Source organism: Aphelocoma coerulescens, chromosome 3 (genome assembly GCF_041296385.1).
Source record: "Aphelocoma coerulescens isolate FSJ_1873_10779 chromosome 3, UR_Acoe_1.0, whole genome shotgun sequence".
Classification (NCBI taxonomy): domain Eukaryota; kingdom Metazoa; phylum Chordata; class Aves; order Passeriformes; family Corvidae; genus Aphelocoma; species Aphelocoma coerulescens.
This window is the reverse complement of record NC_091016.1, coordinates 88,451,812-88,475,909: the sequence shown is the minus strand read 5'-3', so window position 1 is coordinate 88,475,909 and position 24,098 is coordinate 88,451,812. Positions and strand designations below refer to the sequence as shown.

Here is a 24,098-nt window from a genome sequence, read left to right as displayed (position 1 = left end):
TCTTCCTCAACCCTTTGCCCATATAAGTTCACAGCCAGTGACAGACTGGGGCCCAAACTACTAGTGACTGGTCATTAGCATTCTAACTAATGACATCACTCTTCCTTATCTTTTAGAACAGCAATTCTGCAGAAAAGTCTTCACTGGAGTCCATATATTCTTTCCAGAAGAGAAAGGCAATAGAAGTTCCAGGTTATAGTCCTGTGATAGCAAATGAGCAGCACCTCCAAGCAAGAAAGCCGAAGAGAGTAATCCCTTCCATCTGCAACTTGCTTTGTGTCAGATGCATCTCCTTGGAAAAAACCAAGTTATTTCACACACTGGACTTTAAGAGCTTTCCCAGTTCCTACTGGAATTACTGCCAGCTTCACAAGGGAGTTTTACAGTCTACTTTTTTCATAGAGAACTTAAAGAGAAATCATATATTTCATATATCTACTGAAAGCTACTACCTATCTAAAAGATTCAAAGAAAATCCACTTCCAGATATATGAATAGCTGGAAGCCACTGTAGCGTGTGATGGGATGCAACCTCAGATTTTAAGAAAGTCAAAGAACCGCACTAGCTTCATTTCACTACCCAGCCACATGGGAAAAGAAAGCTATTGTGAACAAGAGTAAAATACACTGTGATGGTGGCAAGCAATCAAGTCTGATGATTCTAACTTTTTTTTTAATATCTTTTTGGCTTTGCAGGTAATTCATTAACAGCACTCCTCAAATATGCTAATAACGCTAGCTGTACGCCATGTTTTTAATTATTTGGAGACATTTTAGAAAAACCTAGAGCATGCTACAGTAAGAGCCCCACTGAGCTATCACCCATGTGCTGGTTCTGAGTGAATAACTCCAAAGGTCACGTACCTAATATATTCAAAACAATACCCAAGAATAACACAAGCACTGTGTGTGTTAATGCTTAATTTGACAGCACATCTGCATTCTTGAATTCAAAATAAGCATGAGGCATTTCTCACTGTCAATCTCTTCTCAAAAACACAATTGAGAAACTGACATCAATTAACTACAATGTTTTCAAATGCTTTTTTCAAATAAGAGAAATAAGCTGCTTCAAGAAACTTTAATTGACTTTTGTGATAGCTTCAAAATCATGATGAGAGGAACATGGACTCCTCGAAGCTTTGCGGGAATGACCCTGCCCAAACAGCAATATTTCATATTTTTTCCTGATGAAGAAACAGCAATCTATTTCATAGCTTGACCATTTCATTTACTGTGCTCTTCAAATTCTCCGTTTCAAACTACAAGGTGCCTTCATTTATTTTCTTTTAGACACTGGGATGTTGCCCACATCACTCTCCCTATGCTCCCCTACCCAGCAGAACACACCCATCTGAGATAACAGTCTTGCTGGAGCTGGAGGAGGTTTAATAGGTTCCACTAGCCAATGCTTTGATTTATTTACAAATTATCTGCAATCTATGACATTCCTGAATGGATGAAAGATGCTCAGTAAAGTCTGTAATGTCTTCAACTGAGCAAGGCTCTCATCACACTGATGCTTGCAAACTCCCTAATACTCTGGATTTGACCAAATACTACATTCAATATGTTCTTCTGATGTCAAAAAAAAGAACGGCACTGGGCTGAGTACAAAGGGGCCAAGTACATTTTAATTTGTTCTCTGAATGATCTTCCACTGTTACATGCGTGATAGGGTTTAATTCAGCCCCTGTGTAAAGTGTAACAACATAATCCGGTCTCCGGTTGTCAAAAACATGGATAGCTGTTTTAATTAAATCAGATAATTGAGGATTTTGTTTTATTAAGCATTTCTAATAAGATTTGTCAACAAAGACAAAACTATATACAATAATTAAATTAGATATAAAACTGATATACAAGACTATAAAGCCTTCATACATTTACTGTTACAATTTCTGATTCAAACTCGGCTAATATTTTGTACTGGGCCCGAAGCAGTCATTTTAATACCAAAATTAAGGTTTATGTTCTGGATGTTTAAAAAAAAGCTAATTCTTCTGCTATGCAATGGCACTTGAGGGCTTTATTTGCTACAAAGCTGAAATTAAAACTGTAAAGCCATAACAGTAAAATGTTAATATTTTATTGTTTCTCTATTTTAAAGATTAATTTTATACAAGGTCTGGTTTGAGGTTTTTTTCTCAAAATTGGGCATATCACAAGAAAAGAAACAGCTACCAGCAATGTCCTATAATCTTGCACCATAATAAATTGCTTTAAATTTCACCCCCATCTTTACCATTTTCTTTGTGCTTTTATTCATTTTATCCAAATTAAGCGCATGTCTCTTGAACGTCATTCCAATACGAGAAGGCTGATGGCTTCCCTGTGGAGCTGCATTGCCAGAAGGCAGTTTGGAAAGTGACAGGCTGTGAAGTGGCACAATGGACAATATTAAACAGTTGCCCCTCAATTAATGAGTGGAGTGACCCACTTAGTCACCACAGCTGAGTCTTCTAACTAACTCAGAAGATATACAATTCAATTGCCCATACTGGCATACCAACTGATAATTAGGTCCAAACAGATTTGCATTTCCCTGGTTTGGTAATACACCATAAAACTGAAAGAAGAAACCACTGTTAAAGACACTTTTCCTACTTAGAAAGGTGTATAGTATTTCCACTGCACAAAATACAGAAAAAATAATTTACAAAAATGTTAGAATGTTCAAATCTATTGTTAAAATGTTAAAAGCTAAACTGAATATGTACTGTCCTGATGTTTAAAATTACAATGTGCACCAAGCAGAACACTCCATCCATATGCCTTTATTTTTCCACTAGTTTCATTGCTTTCTTTCTCACACTAGTTTGACAAGTCAGAATTTAATTACATATTCCACATCTGAATTATTCTACATTAATTTAATTTGTACCACTAGCAATATCTAACATGGGCCACAAGCTATGAAAATAATCCTTCATGGAAATATTCAAGACTGTTTTAACTTTAATAGATCATTTTCTGAAAAATGTGAAATGTAACTAATGTGTGAATAATTTCTTAAAAGAAAAGAAAAAAAACTTCTTTCCTAACCAAAATTCTACCGTGCTGTAATGTTATACTTGACCTTCAACATCACAAATAGTAATAATCAAAAGCAAGTAGCCTGATCCTCTCTTGTTTACTCCAGGAAATGAACAGAGATTCTTGTTCATGAATGGGTCTCCTTAAGTGACTCCAGCAAAGCAAGGAAGCTGAGAAGTTAGCCACAGCTGAGTCAGTGTTTTCCCTAGCATGAGGGAAAACCTTTTGGTGTAACCCAAATCCAAGCAAGTAGCTGCTGCCTCCCTGTCCCACAGAAAGGAAAAGGAACACTCAGAGGCAGCCAGACATCCCACCAGCACTGGCCTACAAAGCCTCTGCCACCCTCAACCTCCCACTGACAGAAATTATGTTTACCAAATAATATTCACATCACTGCAGTGCTGCATGAAATAACTCCAGTTCAAGCACTGAATTTCAAGTGGCACTAACCTACATTCAGCTCAAGACCTGCCGTATAGTTACCTATTTCATCTTTACAATTTACAAAGCTTCCACTTGGGCTGATTGGCTGTACCTACCTCTACAATTCATATGGTAAAATAACTTTGAACAATCAGGCTGAAGTACTACATGCTGGGATATAAGACAGCTGCCAAGTGAAGATTTCAAATTTTAGTATAAGCATAAGGTAACATCTTTCCAGCTTCTTGTTCACTGTTTGTTTACTAGGTTCCTCAGGTCAACGATTAGTTGTGTTTACAGGTAGAAAAGCATGCCAAAAAGATTTAACTGCAGGTAACATCAGCAGAAAAGCATCCAAGAGTGGAATAAGGCAATATTGCTTTTACACCATTAAACTTTTCATTCTTGCAGAGATGGAACAGGACAAAGTGAGGAATTTAAGAAATAAAGAAATAAAAGCATACTGAAACAAAATGGTAGAGGGGAGATGGGTTAGAAAACAATTAAAAGGTGACGAGATTACAAATAGGCCAAAACCCTGGAATGGAACAGATGGAGTGAGGAATGATGTAGGCCAGACACCAAAGAATGGCTGCCAACTCTAGGTCAGGAAATGCAGGACTGAAAGGTGAGCCGATTAAGCTACTCCTGAAGGCATAGAAAAGCAAAACAAAAATAAAAACGGAGGAAACAAGTCTTCTTGGCAATAAAAAACCTCCAGATGGTAACATTCCCTCTCCACTGAGATGTGGAATTCAAGATCTTCAATAAATAAACAGATTATTTGACACTTCTGCTTCTGCCATTGTTGCCATGCAATTCTTCTGTCTTCTGTCGCACGACTGCAAAGCTTCTCCACATGTTGTCTGTAGGCAACTTGGAGATACAAGACAGGGCTTTGTCATTTTCAGTCAGTTTTGGTTAACAGCTCTCTTGGCAGACACAGATGAACAATGTCTGCATATTCTGCCCTTTATCAGGGTTCACTCTTCAAGGCATGCAAACACTAGCTTACAGCTGCCTCAGCTGCCTGCAAAATACCCACATCAACATGTCAAGCAAGGTGTGCACTTACACAGTCTCCTGCATCATCAGAGATCCACAGCCACTTAATTTTCCAAAGCAAACCATCTCAACAGGAGCTATACCTTTATTGGCATAAATGCTAAACATTCCACCTCTCCTAACAACAAAAGCAGTTTTAAAAAGTAAAAATAAAAATCCAAGCGTCAAATGAACCAGGAGAACAAAGTAAGTCACCTGTCAGTTCCAAATTTGACTGAAAACTTTTAAGAAGATCCTAGACCATTTAATCTTCTAGCAGAGATTACCTTCTTTCTAATCCCTCTAGGACAAGCTGTCATTTTAAAACCAGATAATAGTCTAAGAACTGACAAGTCATTGACATACAGCATGCTAACATTTGAAAAAGGTTGTTCATTTGACCTGTATCATTGTTTAACCTTTAGCCCTATTGTTCCATTGAGAGTGATGGGCACAATTCTCCACGGGACCACAGACTGCACAGAAAGGAACTTTTTCCTGCTCTTACTAGACAGAATTTTCATTAGACAATGGGCTTTAGGGATGACATCCAGACTGAGACTGTTCACACAAAAAAGCCTTGCAAGAGAACTATGAGTTGGTTTAAGCAAGGAAAGTCAAGAGTTGGATCATTTCCAATAAAGTAATTATTTCTACGCACCTGTACTTCCTGTTCAAGATAACGAAATCAATGTCTTGTTGAAAAGCCTATAAATAAAAGGCTAAGGTTCAAAGGCTAAGTGTATGAAGCATTTAAAGTACTAACCTATAATTCAACTTCTTCCACTGACAGCTACTATCCTCACACAAAAGGTGGGAGAACTGGCAGATTTGACCATATCATCTTCTTGAGTTCTGATGCAAACTAGTAAATGCAAAGAAAGCAAGCTATGCAAGAAGTGACCAATTATGCAAGTGTAATGACAAACACCAAAAAATCAACTTTGCTCAAAATGGCTAAGAGAACCTGGAAGTTACATTAAAAGGAAAAACCTGTGCTAGAATACATGTGTTTCCAGCTAACACTAGAAGAGTAATCTGTGTTTAATTGATTATAGAGGAAAAAAATTTTAGTGATACTGTCTTCTCCGTCAATATCAGAGTTCAACAAGGCAATATTTTTAGAGACTCTGAGAATACACAACCTGCTCCCCAGTGATTGTCCCTTTCTTTTCTTTGTCTTACCATTAAAACTCAGTCTTACAAAAAATAAAGTCCATTCAAATATCATAAAATAACAATGAAGGCAACATTATAGATGACACAGCCCTTATTTCCAACATCCAAAACCAAATCTCAAGGCACAACTACAAATGCTGCCATACTTTATAATTGCACTTGAAAAGTGCATTTCATTTCACAGTAAATTGATTTTCAGATTAGAAAAAAAATAGTCAGTACCTAACTCTGGTATTAAAGTTCCAAATCCATAACTCTAAGAACAATTTCATTATTGGATGCATTATATAACATAGCACAAAGTTTACTGCTGTTTCAAGTAATTACTTCCACTTTTTCACTGAAAATAACTAAGTCTACATGGAAAACACCCATTTTTTTCCGGTATAATTAAAAGTTTTAGCCACTTTTTCTGCTATTAAATATAGCACTGAGACTCCTGGCCTTTTGAGTAATCTTCCTACAGTCCACACAATCTAGCACACATTTACTGATACATTATTGTTGATAAAAAGAATGGAATGTCTTATATCATAGAAAGGAATGATGGAGGGAGGCTGTGAAGAAAGAGGTCTACAGTATTCCCTTCTGTAAGGTTCAAACTGCATCCTGAGAACATGTGTCAAAAACTGAAGCTTCTCAAAACAAAAATAAGATGTGATGAAGTACACTTGATGACTTTCTAGATCCCAAGCAAAATCCAGCTACACTTAAAAGCAAACAAAAACAAAACAAACAAACAAACAGAAAACCTGCAAAACATACTCCAGAAATTTTGATGAAACTCATTCTGAGCAGGTATGGGTTTTCCACTTTTTCAGTCTTGAATATGGTGGTGTAATCAGAGATCCATCTCATCTGTGGCCAAAGATTGCTACCTCCACTGATCTTTGAAAACAATAAACCTTGGGAGTGACTTGATAAGCCATATCTTCTCTCAGTGACATACACTGGGAAGAAAGTAGGGAAGAAACACAGGCTTAGAAAAATCACAGGTTTTCTGAGACCACTCAAGGGTGTAAATCTTTAAAGATCTTGTCATGGTTTAATCCCAGCCAGCAATTAAGCACCACAAAGCTGCTCATTCTAGTCAAGAAAGGAAGGATTCTGTTAGATCCTTTCTAAAGATTAAAGGATCCAACTCTTCTTGGAAAAGAAGAGCCAAGAAAAATGCCTATCTAAACATAAGGAGAAGATCTACCTAAGAAGGTCCCACTTGTCATCCTTTAGCATCCATTCAGCAGCACCTATGTCTGAAGAGATATTGATGGATATGAGCACCTGTCTCTGGAGGGACTGATTGAGAGGATAGAAGGAACTCCTTGTCTTCCTGCAGACCTTGCTGTACTGTACATAGAGCTGGAAAACCCTCTCAAGATATTCATCATTGATGCAAGAGGAAGTCTGTTTGCATTTTCAGCTATGCTGATGAAGTATTCATCACTACGTTTGTTGCTATAGTTGCAGAACGACTGAATAAAAATAGGATAAAGATCCTTTGGGCAAAACAGTATTATTTTTAAATAGTCTTTTTTCAGAACAGGGTAATACTTCAAAACAACAGTCTATTCTGACCATACATAATGAAAAATTCACAAAGTTATGACGAATATGAAAATGCAACCCCTTTTTCATCACCCTAAGGAAGTGTTACAGGAATCACACTCATCAAGTTCACAGAAGTAATGAAATGAAAAATATAAATTTTAAGGTAAGTAAGAGCAACAATAATTTTTAGTCTATATATTGATCTTTTGAGAATATATTTTTATAAACACTATTCTTTTGAGCAGATACAGATTTGAAATCTATTTTGAACCAATAATTATTTTTCTTAAGTGTTTATCAATATTGCCTTAGATAAAACTCCGTATCAATACTGGTACTGCTACCTAAAACTCCTTACAGTTATCATAGGGCATACAAACAATTCTTAAATATTGACATAAAACTCCTTACGTATTGAAAACAATGATCAGATTTCAAGCCTCCTAAAAGGTTTTCTGTGGTAAGAGTAGTACAAAGAACATATTTCACTAAGTAAGAGTGATTTAAGTAATGACAAAAAAAACCCCTATAATGTACATTGTACATAAAGAAAGATGGGTAACCTAAACTCTAAAATGAAGAAGGCTTCAAAGTCTGTCGTGATTGACATTTAAAACACCTACCTCAAACCAACCAAAAAAAAATCCCAAAGAAAAAAAACATCAAAAGAAGCCACACCAAACCCAAATATCCCAATAAATTAAAAGTGTATAGACATTCTTTTCTCAAAGATGTTTTTAAGGTGGTGGTAACACATTAGGGTAAAAAATTTTTGACTGAACTGCATTTGAAACACAATCATCCCAAATGCAGATTTCAACATCCTAAAAGCTTAACCTGGCACTTCAGATTTATTGATAATCTTCAAAGGCTGTTTTCTAAAAGCCTGAGATAAGTAATAAAACAAAAAAAAAAAACAACACTTTTCAGAATATCAAGCTGGTAACCACCCCAAAACCACTGCTGAACACTTGGGTAGCAGAGGAACTCACTGGAAGACACAACAAAAATGCTGAGGGAAAACCTATACCTACCACTGTTTTGCTGCCTCTAGTACCACAACATAAAAAACTGTTTTACTGTAATCAAGCTTACCTTTCTGGAAGTGTAGATGTCAAAAAATGGTTTGTTTCGAACACCGAATGGTTCCTGTGCTTTGTCAATGAGACCACTTTTCATCTTTTCATGTCGTGGAAATATAATCTCTTTCTCTATGCATGCAAGTCGAACATTAAAATCACAGTCTCCAACAGGCTGTCCCTGCCAAGTTACAAAAATCAGTATTAAAATCAAACACCAAATTATTTGAGCCATCTAAGTTTTCCTAACACAATATTTAGAATCCTACAGATACATAAAAGTATTATCAAATCACTAAATTTTTCCCAAACACGTGGCTTTCAAGTATCTGTCTCAGGCTATAAGAAGTTTAATTAAATCAAAGTTCACAGAAAGCTAGAAACCTGTAATATGCATTCAGGCACATGTGAATTAACTATCTAAATACCTTTAAACTTAAGCAAAATAATTTAAATATTCCCTAATTATGGCTTTTATATGGCAGCTACATAATTCTCCACACAGCTTTCCTCTGAAGTCATTTAGCTCATTTTGTTTAGAATACTTTTCATGATGAAGCAACGAGATTTACACATTTAAGTGAACTCCTTGCTTCGAGTGCAGTATATTGATGCCTTGAAAGAAACATTAATTAATGTTCATTTTTCTGTCATAGAAAAGAGAAAAATAGGCGCAGTTGGAAAATGTGCCAATAAACAATGGCTACAAAAGCCTGCAAGATATTGGACAGCTTAGTCACAAAAAGGCAGTAAAACCCTTTGCTAAGCCTCAGCAGCATACCCTGACCTTTCAAGATCTGAAATAAACCAGCAGCTTTACACTCCTCTTTATACACTTGGTGCATTGCACCAGATCAGTATGAGCATTCAAAATGCGCATTTGTCAGATTAGTAATGGCTTGTAATGGACTTTATTATATTTTGAGCATTAGATAGTGAGGGAAACACACTATGTATATCACTAGAACAAAACAAGCAACTGTCAACTAATAAATTCAAAAGCTCGTTTCAATCGGAGGTGTCAGTTTCACAGCAATGAGACAAAACTCGTAGATTTGCATTGTTACAAGCATGATACAGCACTGAAAGTTATTTACATGAGATCATCCCTCATTTTGCCACCCCATTCACACAAGAAAATAATTTTCAAGACCCATTCCTTTCATGGCCTACAGAATAAGCTCACAGAGCCTTGGCTTGCAAACCAGAATTCTTTGAAAATTGAAAGCAATGAGTAAAGGAAACTGGGAAGACATGGGACTCAAATCATCAATGGCAGCAGTATAGCTCAGCAGGAGAACCGGCTACCAGGTATTTCCTATACTAAATGCAGCTAGAAGGAAAAAGCAGTGCTCCAACATGCATCAGAGAGGATATGAACTGGTCAACTGGGAAGAATGCCAAAAAAATAAATGGCAAAATGACATTCTGATGAGGCATACAAAGGTAAGAAAGTAAGTAGTATCTTAAGAGGTATCTCAGTTAGGAAAAAAACAGAGTACCAATTTTAGACCAACATGAATTTAATCAGTTCCTTCCAAAATCATATTGGCTTTCACCAAAATCTTTGGCACTGCATGCTCCTGAAGGGGCATTAAGTTTGTCTTATATTTCTTTGCTAGCATTAGATCCTACTAGACCTCTATCAAAAGTCCTCAGTTGTTCATGGCAACAGCTTTAAGAATTATATATTGCTCCCATGCCACATGTAATTCATAACCACTTTCTTGCAGGACTCTGCTTCCAGTCTATGTAAGAACAGGCAGCACAGCCACCATCACTCTGTAGGGAAACACATCTTGTGCAAAGCCTGGGGCAGACACCATGGGTGAAATGTCTCCTAATCTCTGTTCAGTGATCCATGCTCGTGAAGAAGAAAGCTTAGCTCACTGTTACTGTTGCCTTCCGTGTAATCTTCCTTTCAAACATGAAGGTGTTAGTAAAGAGCCATTCAAATAAAAGGAAAATTAGGATTATGGAAAATTCCAAGGGGCAGGAGAGTGGTTCACTCTTTATTCATTTCTCACAGGATACAGATATGTGATCTACAGATTTTTAAGTGCCACAGACAAAATGCTGGAAAATCAATCAATCTTTTCCTTCCTACTACTTTCCTTCCTTTCTTTCTCATCCCATATATAGCGTACTTGAGTACTTATCTATACAGTGACAGAGTTTGTCCTGGTTTGTACATGTAATTAAAACACAGAAAACATATCTCAATCCCTGTAACAACTGACTGAAGAACTAATTTAAGAATTCTTCCCTGGGAAATGTGTATATATATTTTTTTATTACTTCAAAGAACCCCATAATTCTCTAGGTACATTTCAGCAAGATCTAGTGCACATGCTCTTTCCTATAGCACCTTTTCCACACAGCCATATTTTATTAGTAGGTCTGAAAGAGCAAATTAACTAATTAATATTTCATACATTTGAGCTTCCAATAAGCAGTAAGGTTATTTAGAAAGCTTTTTTACAATGACTCATTCAAAAAATCATTTCATACAGTGATTTAAATTTATTTCCATCCCTTAACAGTTAAATTAAAAGCTGAGGCAACTTCATATGCACCATAAACCAGCTGAATCACTTTCTTTTCCTTTAAATATTCCTTTCACTTTTTTCATCTACTTGGAACTAATTATTTCCTGCAGTTCTGCCAATCATATATTTCTATTTTAAAGCTTGTTAAGCAGAAGGGTATATTACAACTAGATTCCATCAAAAAAAGGTCAAAGCTAGGTTGACATAAGATTATATGAGACAGGAAAACAGACAATGCTGCCAAGCTACTTCTTCATCAGACTAGTAAACTAAGAAGTCAAAGAGTATTTCATTCTCACAAAAGCACAGGCCATTAGCAATAAGAAAATTAGTACATCATTGAATTTAACTCAAGGACATACTGAATAAAAGCAATATTGGAGGAGAGTGGCTCTTTCTTTGTTATTTGACATTTCCCATAATTACAAAAAATGTTCTAATATACAAGGCATTTATCCCAGACATATCCAAAATCTTCAAGTGATAAAATTCTAGTTTTTAGCAAATAAGTAGGAGGGTAATGTAGGCTGCAATAAATAATTCAGAGACCTTGACAAAACCAGGAAGAGATTTAGTGTATAAAGCACACATTTAAAAGTTGTCAAAACCCAAGACATTGATGCACATTTAAGCCAAACCCAGGCATTAAGTAATAGCATGTTTTTAGGCAATATAGATGTTTTATTAATCTAAGCATTCAGATGATTAAGATTTTATTCCAATATGTAGGTTTTCACCTGTCTGGAGAGGATGAGGGTCACTACTGCTTGACAGCATAGTTGCTGAAGTACATTACATGATAATTCCTGTTCTGGACATTTTTAACCTAAAATATGTGTGTTAGCAAAGGGTAAAACAAAATTAACAAAGTAGCATGTTTCTCCTACCTATGCTAGAAAGTTACACTTCCCTCTCACTGTAAATAAAATGTATCCTAAAGCAATACATCATTTAGACAAGCCTTAAGAGAAGAGTCATCCGTTGAATCAACACCTCTTCCTCGAGCAGCTGAGTTTTCTTCACCTGTTGAAACTGTGCATTGCACTAAGGTCACAGCATGGAGTGGGCTTGCAAAATATGGTTCTGATGTTAAAACATCCTCCACACAACTTCAAAATGTAAGATGAAATTTCTACTGCACTTTGAAACCCACCCAGGAGTCAAAACTTCTAAATTTAAATTTAGGCTATTTCAAATTAACTTCTCAACAAGTCACACAAGAACCACAAAAAGAAATACATGTTTAAAAACACTAAAAAACAGGGTCTGCAGCTCATTTAATATCCATTGTCTTGAGCAGTTGGGGGAGAGCAATTTACTTGCTGAATGGAGATTAAAAAAGGAAAAAAAAAAAGGAAAAGAAAGAAAGAAAATTTAAAAATGCTACCACCAAAGAAAATCCACCCACCCAACAAAACCACAAGTCCCTCTAACGATGCTCCAAATACATGCCAAGAGACTGAATTTGGACAAGTGTCAGGCTGTGCTCCTGCCCTCCACCCGGTTCCCAGTGACCTCATTGTTGAAGTCACAACTTCATGCTGCATCTGGTGAGTAACTCAAATCCCAGGTCATTACATGCAGGAAGATGGCAGGAGCTGCTGAGACAGGGATAAGAGGAAAACATGATTTCCGCTGCACATCCTGCCTGTCTCTCCACAAGGAGAAAGGTATCCCTGAGGACCTACTATCACCCTCCACGTTTAAGTTTCCCTTACCCCTGTGTCTCTAAAGTTACCTTGTGGCCGCAGGTCAGCAAATTCCATAAGCCTTACATGGAAAGTCCTTTACCAAGATGGATGCAGTGAATACACCATGCTGTATAGGTGCTAAATTCCATAAAAGTACTTAATCTTTGATTTTGGTATTTATGTGGTTTTTCCCCCAATGCAGCTACAGTTAAAAGAAAAAGAATGCCTGGGCCTCTGCATACAGCTGATAAAAGCATGGTCCAGGATAAACTGAGAATATTTCTTCTTTTCCTCCACGAAGCAGGCTGAAGCCTACCCACCAGCAAAGCATGCTCCATTTGCTTCTTCAGAGCAGTACCTGAGACATGAATAATTCAGCACACGCACAGAGATATATGTTCCATGCACATCTTCACTTACTGAGCCAGAGTGGAACATATGTCACAACTGTCTTAGCTTTAATGATTTTGAGAGAAGAATAAAGAATAAGCTCAGCCTGATATTCTACCCTGTGTTTAACGTTATTATTGACAATTCAAGACACCCACAGCTGACATCTGCATTTCCAATGAAAGCCCATTATTAGTTCTCCCAACTTCTGAAGGCCACGCAGTCTAATAATTTTGCATTTAATATTAATGATCTGGCACATATTTCTCCTGACCATTGTTTTATAGATGCTGCTCTTTTTCTATACATAGCTTTATATAAAAGCAATCTAAAGGTGCTGTTTCAGTTTCAAAATAAGATTATTACTACATTCAATCACCTAAAAGGTTTTTTTCATTTCCTATGAAGTTTTCTTTTTAAAGCAGGATTAAAAATAAGGTATCAGAGAAATGAAAAATTTTATAGGATTATGACCCTTAAGTTCTTCATTTCTAAAAGGCAAAAGGCATGAAAATCAATATAATCTAAAAATTAAATTTAAAATTTTGGAGGTTTTCTAACTTTCATCACTCAAATATTCAAAACATATATGACAATGGCAAGGAATTCAGCAGTTTCAAAAGGTTTCTAAAATTTATCTTACCATCAATGAGGTACAGCGTGTGAAATATTGTTTCAATTGTAACAATACAACCAGTGTGCTGCAGGAACATAATTACTATTTATATGTTGTTGTTTTGTACAATGGAATATCGCTCTGATTTGTTTTTCACAGAACAAAAACGGTTTGAAGAATCAGACCTATTCAAAAGATTGCTTGAGACATATATGAAAGTACTGGTATTTCCTTAAAAAACAATACTAAAAAAAATTTTTTAAATGTACAAAGGAAATAAGTTAGTAACCAATGGATAACACCAAGGTCTAACAGAACATACACATATAGCTCCATAGGGTTTTTTCATTTGTAAACATAACTTAAACAAATCAGCAGGACTGTTGAAACTGTGACTAAACAGATATGATCAAAACAGAAAAGTAGTTCGCACTCCAAACATTGCTCCCTTCCTTACTCTTCTGGGATTACTCAAAATTTTAGACAAATTCACAATAAAAACCATAAAACTCTGTAATTGCAACTGAATGATAAATTTGCACCACCGGTTTAACAGTAACATATACAAAGCAGAATATTTACAATCACTTGAAGTCACTGAGTTATGATTCTCATCACCAACACGGGGCAATAAAGAGGCAGAATTATGGAAACAGGCATCTAGCACGGATGAACACCTAAGCCCTCTGTTTTGAAAACAAAGCTCCAGTTAGGCACTGAAAGCTTAGCAGCTGCTGTTTTCGGAGAACAGACAACTCAGTCAAATTCATTGATTGAATGTACAGTGACTTCATTTAGAAATCCTTCTGAGCCCTCAAAAACAGAACTCAATAAGGGGATTTTACTGGGATGTAAATTATTAAAACAAAAAGGAATCCTGTTCCATCTAGACTGGTTGCCTCCCCTCAGGTAATCTGAGTAGATGAACTTCCCGCTTCAATTACAGAAGAAAAAGTCATAGTTCTAATAAACCCTAATTATAAAATAGATGTGTCATTATCACCATGGGGTATTTACACACAAAAAGACTGCATACGGGAATACAAGTTTTAATAATTTATTTTACACTGAATTTAGGCTATCTTCAAAGTCAAACACAGGATTTTACTGCTTCAGTTTTTTCTAATTATTTTTCCTAGAGCTTGTGTTGCATGTGGTATGGAGGCATTCTTACCTTAATTGCAACAGATACTAGGTGGTCCAGTCAATATTTTCTCTTTCTACTTCTACTCTCCTCACACTCTCTTCCTTTCCATCAGCCATTCACAATGACTCTTCATAGGAATAGCTATTGCTGGGTTTTCACACGGCTGTCTTTATGATAAAGAATTATCACTCCAGTGAATTAAAGAACCGTGGGAAAATTCCTTCATCTTAAAAACATTATTCAAGCCATTTCATACTTGAAAAGATTGTGGTACTAGTGTTTTTAGAATATAAATCACTTCATGGTATTTAAAATAAGACTGTCTAGTACAGATAGTATGAAGTCTCATAAAAACTAGAAAAGAGGGGGGAAGAAAAAGTAGTAACAATCAGCACTTATTCACAACTACTATCTTAGAAAAGGAACCACCTACATTGCCTAAACCATGACAGAACTAAAAATTAAGTATCAGCTTGTAACACCTGAAGACTTGTAAACATCCATCATTTCAGTACACAATCTGTCTTTAGATATCTAGTTCATTGTCTACATGGTTAGCTTATGAGTAAGAAATACTGATAAATGTAATACTCATTTCAAAAGTGGTATTTTTTCTTCATATTTATTTTAAATAAGAGAAATATTCTAGAAAGGATAAAAATACAGCCTTCATATTCTCTCCAAGACCATAACAGTCAGTCAGGCTATTCAAACGTGTTAGAATCACAGAATGGTCTGGGTTTGAAGGGACCTTAGAGATCATCCAGTTCCAACCCCCTGCCATGGGCAGGGACACTTTTCACTAGACCAGGTTTCTCAAAGCCCCATCCAACCTGGCCTTGAACCTTTCTAGGGATGGGGCATCCACAGCTTCTCTGGGCAACCTGCTCCAGTGCCTCACCAAGCTCACAGTGAAGAATTTCTTCCTACTATCTCATCTAAACCTGCCTGCTTCCAGTTTAAAGCCATTCCCCATTGTTCTATCACTACAGGCCCTTACGAAAAGTCCCTCTCCCAATCTCTTATAAGCTCCCTTCAGGTACTGGAAGGCTGCAATAATGTCTCCCCTAAGATTTCTCTCTTCCAGATTGAATAATCCCAATTCTCTCCCAGTTAGGCATGGAAAAGAAAATTCCATAGTGAGGTCCTGCTTTTAACCTTTATAAAACCAACCCTGAAACATATAGTTATTATAATTGCTACATCCTTCTGGTTAACTTTGATTATTTCTTTTTGTTTAGTTCTTTTCCCCTAGAAACAGGAAAAAGATGTGAAGAGACAAGGGAGAAAGCTGAAAAAATGAAATATTATCGCTAGATTAATTGTAGAAAAGGAGTAATTAAAACTAAGTTAGGGAAATAAGACATTACGACATTTGAACACTCGCACTGCTTCCATATGACCTTCCCCCCAACACTCTCTTCTGCCTATAGATTTTTGTTTTGAAATACACTGGACAAGAAGCCCTGTTTAAGACTTCACTGCCAGTACTTCGAAAACTGGACATGATAACGCAACTGGAAAACCTGCCCCACTGTAAAGTTTTTCACACCTTCCACTTCAGCTGTGATTACTGCCATATTTTTGAGAGATCTGAATATTTTTCTTGAGACAGAAGCTGGATTTAAGTCCACTTGGCAGTACCTATGGGAATGACAGTCATAAACTGTGAGCTGAGAGTTTTTCTAGTTAATCATAAGTTTCTATAATGTAACAAGAAGATTAAAAGATACTGCAGATAAAAAGTGAGGGTTTTTAAAGGCTAAAATCATGAGAGGCAGAAAATTGTTTAACAAAGATACTGAGAAGCTCTTTAAGGAGACCCCCCTAAGAACAAAAAAAATTGTTTGTGGACTTTATTCTGCAAATTGTATTTTCAGTTTGAAGTATCTCAGTTTTTTTTATTTACAACCCAACTTAAACTTTCGGGTGTAACTTTGTATTTCTTATAGCAAGTTTCATGGTTTGCTGAAAAAGCATGACATCAGGGTAAGCAAGTAAGATAAAACCTACAGACACAAACACCTGAAAAATACAACGGATTTAGTATCATGGTAACTTCTAAAGCTACTCTTGGAGAACTACTTGTCCTGTACATCTCTCCCAGGAGCAACACTTTGTGTTTCTTCCACTGACAATTATGCTAGTGATTATCTGCCATTAAAAAAGTTTCTGCTGAGACATGCTTCATGTTAAGGTATAAAAACATTTATATTTTGAGAATTAAACAGGGCATGACAGAATTTAATTAACTCCCTTTTGTTTTTATATAATACTCTATTAAGCATTCTTTATTTTGGAAAATTTGGAAAACAAACCACCTTCACTGTGATCCATAGTGCCCCCTGGGTTGGGAAAACGAGGATCAAAGTCAGAGATGTAAGGGAAAGAGAGAAATCAATGGATTTTTTTCACACAATGTAACCAGCAAGTTAAACAGTCATGCTTCAAACTATTTATAACACTAGAGAATGCTCCCCAACAACAAGCAGCTTGTTAGATAAAAAATAAGAGCATGAGAACAGCAAAGACATCCTGGTCAGCATGTACTAATTATCACTCTTCAACAATAATTTACTTTTTGCATGCATCATAGCAAAGGAGATCTTTTTTAAAAAGGGATGCAAAAATGAACAGAAATGCTACTTTTCAGTTGCTGTGGACTTGACTGAAACAGAAGGAGTAACAGTAAAGAAAGTACAAGGTAGCTGTCTGAGAGTTTACCAAAGAGGTAAGAAGATTTTCAAATTGTGCTGCTCAGACGTACAAGTCAGGTTTTTAATGATGGATAAAAGGTGATCAACAGGGAAGGGGAATAAGGCAATAAAAACTTTGAAATGACAACTAACTGTGATACATCAATCCTACTTCACAGACCCAAAAGCTTCTGCAGCATCACTCCCTTACTGTGTTGATTCTCTATCCCATAAGCCACCATTTGTTGCTCTTCCTATACTGTAATGCTGCCCTTTTAGAATTTCAGGATACTGAAATGCATTACCTGGCCAGGCTGCCCTTGCTCTTAATAAACAGCACCATAAAAACTGGAGGAGGAAGGAAAAGCAAACTTAATGCACCTCTCTCAGAGTGACAGCAGAAAGCTAAGCAAGACACAGCTGAGCGGATGCTCTGTATTTCATTTACCTGACAGCCCTGAGCCATGAAGGAATGAGGTGATATATTCATATGCTGAGAACATAACATGCAGCAGGAGCACCAGTACAAGCATTTGGCTGTTTGTTAGATAAGTCTCCACAAGAAATAATCAAAAGGGTGCAAGAGCAAACATGCCCATAGCATCCTTACTTTCCAGAGTACTGTTAGTAACAGAAGCATTTTAAATCTGTATTTTCAGGTGATACCATTTGAAAAAGAACCTCAGAATTAAAATTAAGAGCAGAAGGGTGACTGGCAGCCAGGTGCATTTGTAAACAGAAGAGATGCAATTAAACACTTGCATCTCTGAATTGTGCCCCCAAAACTTTCACAGTACAACTTTAGGATAAGGTTAATAGGCTAGTAAGTGAGAGACAACATGGACTATGAGCCTTACACTGCTTTAAAATGAAGTTTGTAACAGAAAAGTCAGACATGGTAATATTTTACAGGGATTTAAAACAAACATTTTTCATGCATTAATTCAATGAGCACATTGGCTGTGGGCAGGATTTACGACCAGCATATCTGTTTACCATGACAAATTTTATCTAATAGCAACAGCATTACTACGCATAATGACAAGCAAAGAAATCCTGTTCTTGACTTACTTCAATGCACAAAGTATTAGGAAATTTAATCAAAATTCTACCTCCTCTCTAAGCATTTAAATAATTATTCTTTTTCAAGCATTCAGTCTATTCTTACCATTGCAATCTGGTCTTACAAAAACTTGGCTAGAGTTTAAAAATTTAAAGGCCGGGGTTAGAAAGGAAAAGGAAAGTTGTACTCATTTTCAGCATCTTTGCTAAGAATGCATTAATTAGATCCTGCATCATGCCAGCGTTACTTTTTATTACTTAACTAAGGAAAAAAATAGTCGCTTACGTTTAGTGTCCATACATCTACAAGTAGCTACTGAATATTATCTAAGAAAAAGCTTCTCAAAACAAGGTCTTTCAGGAAGAGCTGTCTCCAAGATGACTGGAGAATGAAAACACATTCTTTTGTGGACTGTTTCAGATGAAAAGGGATTTGGATTTACCTGCATTTGCTTCTGAAGCTATTAGTTATTCTACTATCAGCTTCCTCTCTTACATTAGAATTATCCACCAAATAATCCAAATTATCCACCAAATTTGAAATTGTAGCTATACAGCTGCAGTTACTATAATGATGAACTCAACTACATACAGACATAAATCAAGAAGCTGAAAAGCAACATACACTGCAGGGATTTAGCACTGTACTCATTAAGACTAAACACTGTAAGGAATGGTGGGTCCTATTAGCCTTTTATGTTCAGAGGAATATGAAAAATTCAGATTTCTTGTGTGTGGACCTCACAAAGGTCGAAAGGCAGGCTTATTACACTAGGATACAGCTTTCTTTCTACTAATTTGATTTTAGCAGGTGAGACGAAAGCAGTGAGACAGCAATGTCATATTTTGAGTTGCTATTAATAACAATCAATGCCATGCTTCAAACTGATGAAAATTACAGTAAGAAAAATCTTTTTAAATCTCCTGAAGAATCATTTGTTTTTCTTGACACAAACATCTCTTGCAACAAAATGGGATGTGTTATAAGCTTTTAGAAACCAGATGTCACAGAAATAGTAACTAAAAGAAATAATCAAAGGATTCCATCAGCATCCTTGAAGACAGACTTTTGCAGCAACTATACATGGTAAGCATCAGAATTCAATACAAAACGTATCATGGAAAAAGACAACCAAGATAACTGACATGTTCTTGCTTAAGAACTCAAGTTTAGGTTTCTCCCAATCACTGAAACTCAATTTTTATGTTTCCTTTCTCCTAACACTTTCCTGTATCCTCCTAAGACTTTTCCTGTATAGAGAGCCAAATACACACTATAGACGTCAATCAGCCTGTTTTCTTGGTTTCCTTTGTTTCTTTCTAGAATGCTGCTATAGTTTATTCCTGACATACTACAGCAAAATCAAAAAGTAAGTAACAATAAGCCTCACCAATAACAATGTGGATTAAAATCTGTAACAGGTAGTTCCTTGTCCACTCACTTTCTCTGCATTTTGAATGCAACATTTCAGAAAGAATATTCTGATAAAGCTAGAAAACTCTGCAATGCTTAGCTAGCAAAATAGGCAAAATAGGTCATGCATTTGAGAATAAGCTCAGCTAAAAATATCTTAGTTCACAACACCTGACTAAAACATGTGGTTTGCCTGAGCAAAGGCATTCATCAATGGGGTTTGAATGTGCATTTCCCCAGCTGCAAAGTTGCATCTCCAAGAGCAGAGTAAGCTGAGTCATGTGGAGGGTGAGACACGGGACATGCCGCAAATCTTGTAACTCATGAGCAAGTACTCCATCAGTCACCTTCAAGACTCAACTACTTTCAGGATCAAAACAATGCCAAATTCCAGCGCAACCTCTGTTTGGGGGAATTTTTGGAGTGGGGGGTTGTTTGTTTGGAAGGTGGGGAGGAATGTTCTGGTTTTGAACAGGACCAGTGCTTTGTGTAATTATTTTATTTGAAGATCTGCTAAAAAATGAACAAAAATCTAACTTACACAACTTAAATAGGAACTTATTCTTTCTTGCCATTTACAAGTTATATTACATTTACCTCTCTTGGTGATAAAATTCAGTTGATCATTTCTTGCCAAGCCAAACATCCTTGGGTGCCCATTTTTATAATTAAGCTTCTAAAATTAACCTAAAAACAGCTGTGCTTTTTAATCTTTGTAGTAGGGCCATTGCTAATGACTTCTTGTAGCTAAAGCCCTGCTTGTATTCGTACTGATAACATTATCTTAATTCGTCCTTGACTTTAAAAAAGTATTACACAGTAACTAGCTCCTCTCTCTCATTCCCAGGGCATTTAAAAAACAAACAAAACCCAACAAGCTTTAAAGCACTGCTCAAAAGCAGACTTTTCCTAAACACTGACAATCCTCTGGAAACCTGCTGATCATTTTTCCTGTTCGCCAAGTGGGATTCATCATGTTAAATCTGGACACTCCACTACAAATGAGTAGTTTAAAAGTAGTTTTTAAAAAACGTTCAACCAAAATAATTATGAGTTTTGAAAAGTGTTATTTTGCCAGTATATGCACATCCCAAACTGAATGACTGTACACTTCTTATATTACATGTTTACTTCAAAGGAAGTGTAACAACAGTGAATGGCAGGTTAGACTCAAAAGGAGAGCAGAGACAAGGCAAGACATGAAGGTAAAAAAACACAGAATCACAGGTGAAGCAACAGGTAAGAAAACATAAAGGAAAAATGAGAACTCAGGAGTGGTTATAGAAGACTGTATTTTTCAGAAGACTATGTGGAATTCTTACTTAGGGAAAAGTCTTAATTGTAGGAGGGATCCAGGAAACTAACACCTACTTTTTAGAAAAGGTTAGAGAAAGGACATCCAGATACAGAACTAAAATGTGTTAAAAAAAAGCTTCTAGTCCTAATCTGTCTTCCCCACAAACTACTCCTTTTAAAAGCAGCTGTCCTAAGTCACAGTATGACTATGCTTCCAAGAATACCTAAATAATTTCTGGTGACTGGTGACATGCCTACACTTGCAATTCCCACTTAGACTGAGTGACTGAGCTGAGTAGTACCTTACTCAAGATTGGAAGAGTCAACTGTAGTTTAGAAAGGCTGAAATGCCCTGTGGTTTACTAATCTTGTTTTTGTCCTCTTAGGAGCACTGAAACAATAATTTTGCTTTTCCAGAAGCATTAACAGATACTAGTGTTTCCTCCATGGGCTTTTTAAACTAAATTTAACACATTGTTGTGGTTTAACCACTGTAGGTGCTAAGCCTTCTGCAGACACTCACTCGCTCCCCCTAGAATAACATGGGGGGAGAGAATCAAAAGGGTAAAAAGTGAAGAAACCCAAGGTTTGGGATAAAGAGAGTTTCAAAGCTATAGCAAAAGCTGCACATGCAAAAAAAGCCAAGTAAGGAAGTCATTCACCACATCCCATGGGCAGGCAGGTGTTCAGCCATCCCCAGGGCAGTAGGGCTCCATCACACCTAATGGTGACTTGGGAAGACAAATGCCACCACTACAAACATCCTTCTTCCCCCAGCTTTATATGCACAACATCATATGGCAAGGAATGTCCCTTTAGTCAGTTGGAGTCAGCTGTCCTGGCTGTGTCCCCTTCCCTGCTCCTTGTGCCCCCCAAGCCTACTCACTGGTGCAGTGGGGTGAGAAATGGAAAAGGGCTTGAAGCCGTGCAAGCACTGCTCAGCAATAACAAAGAACATCCCTGTGTTATCAGCACTATTCTGTGCTGATTTGCAAATCCAAAACACAATACCATGTGAGCTACTATGAAGAAAACAACAACAACAACAAAAAAATCTGTAAAACACACCAGAAAGAGCCCTTTGGTGATAATCAAACCTTTACTGTATTTGAAAGCTGGTTTACAGAAAACAAGTTTCCTATTTCCGGTACTGTTTAACAGCTCTTTCTTGTGATCACAAAGACTTTACTTGTAGACTCTGTTCTCCTTTTCCACAACTTCTGCAGTATATTTCCTTATTATACATTTTCCCTACAGCCTGTGCCACCAGGAGACCCTGCTGTTGAGGACTTAGCAGAGGACCAGTTGCCTGGTTTCAAACAGAAATTTGAGAAGAAGGTGACAGAGCAGCCTAACAAGTACTGTGAAGCTCTGGTAACAAATACACCAGGCTAACTCCTCCATCCCCTCTTGATTTCCCTGCTTAAATACTTCAAACATGCTCTAGAAATGGGAAATCTTCCAACAGTGGCTAGCAGATTGTTTCAAATGGCCATTTTTTTCTTGAGCAAGTGGGAATAAATCAACATGTATTGTAAGGCTGCTTTCAATCTAAATTGTGATGCATTGCTTGTTATCGAGATGCAAAATAGCCAAACACTTTTGGTGTTTATATTTACTCTGAAGCTCTTACTTATATAAATAAGATTAAAATTGCAGTAAGAATCAATAACTAATGATAAGCAATAAAATTGAAAGTACTTACATTAAACTTAATAATGTCATATATCAAGTACCGGGGGACAACCTGTCCATTAACCTTGTCGATGATCATTTCCTTAAAAGAAAAGAGAAAGCATTGGCATTTCTTTCATAAATATAGAAGAAGAATGTTGACACATTTATACTTGGTGCATATACCTGCAAGCATGATGCAATCAAACACCAGCCACGTCTTTATTACAAAAAATATTTTACAACAGGTCAAGGTTATAAAAATATTATTGTGGTCTTAAACGTCTCTTGTGAAGCATTTAATGAAACACCAGGAAGCTGTGCCAGGGCTTCCCATTCTGATTTGCAACATTTAGATATTAGTTTCCCCACAGCTTTCAAAATCTTGAGTGAATAATGAGTTTTTAGAAACCTCAATAAGAACTGCAATCCTAAGTCAACCAAGCACTACTGGAAACCTTGCCCACAGTCAGAAATACAACAGCGAGGATGTAAAGAACAAGCATTCACACTCATTTCCTATGCTCAGGTTGAATCTTTTCATTTGAACAGTGTCTTAGGCAGCAGTGAGAGCTGCAATTTGCTTGAATGTTGCACTGTGACTAAACACTATGGCTCCTTCAAGCCGAAATATCACAGACACTCTCTGCATCACATGAAGTCAGTTAACATTCAATGTGTACAGGCAAATCGTATTGAAAATAGGTCAGGTAGGGAAAGAACGTTAATGATCAACATCCAAACACAAAAATGCTTCCTGAACTTAATGGTACATACAAAAATAAATATGCATTACATGGTAGTGCTTACATCCTTAACTCAGGCTTCCTATGATGGGAATCAGACATATCAGACATAGTATATAGAGTTTGATGAACTAGCTAGGAAGATTGAAAATGGTAACAACCAACCACTGGAAGATCTTTTCCAGAGACAACTCTGAAACAGTCACTTCTCTAAATGCAATCCATCTTCTCCCTACCTCCCTCCCCCACCTCATTCTTGCCTAGTAAGTTGTATCAGCTACAGATTTTTTTCTAAAAATACCAAGTTAAAATTCCAAACTCACACAAACAAGATAAAACGATTGAAAAACATGGAAAGAGTTCACTATGACATGATGAACACAAAATCAGGAGTTCAAGAATTATTCCAAAAAACAACATTACATCAACTCAAAATAATTTTGTTTAGTTAACGTCTTGCTATGTTAGTAGTATTTTTATATCTCACAACCTTTTAATTTCTCTCAGA

At 36.6% G+C, this 24,098-nt stretch overlaps 1 protein-coding gene across 2 annotated transcripts in view; it reads right to left on the bottom strand.

Moving 5' to 3' along the window:
* RNGTT (RNA guanylyltransferase and 5'-phosphatase) overlaps positions 1-24,098 on the bottom strand; it is a 183,067-nt gene that overhangs the window by 110,365 nt on the left and 48,604 nt on the right. For both annotated transcript variants that reach the window (XM_069011173.1, XM_069011172.1), the window contains exons 10-11: positions 22,876-22,947; positions 8,326-8,490 (exon numbers count right to left, since the gene is read on the bottom strand). In XM_069011173.1, coding sequence (XP_068867274.1) covers positions 8,326-8,490; positions 22,876-22,947 — 237 coding nt within the window. The remainder of the gene's footprint in view (positions 1-8,325; positions 8,491-22,875; positions 22,948-24,098) is intronic.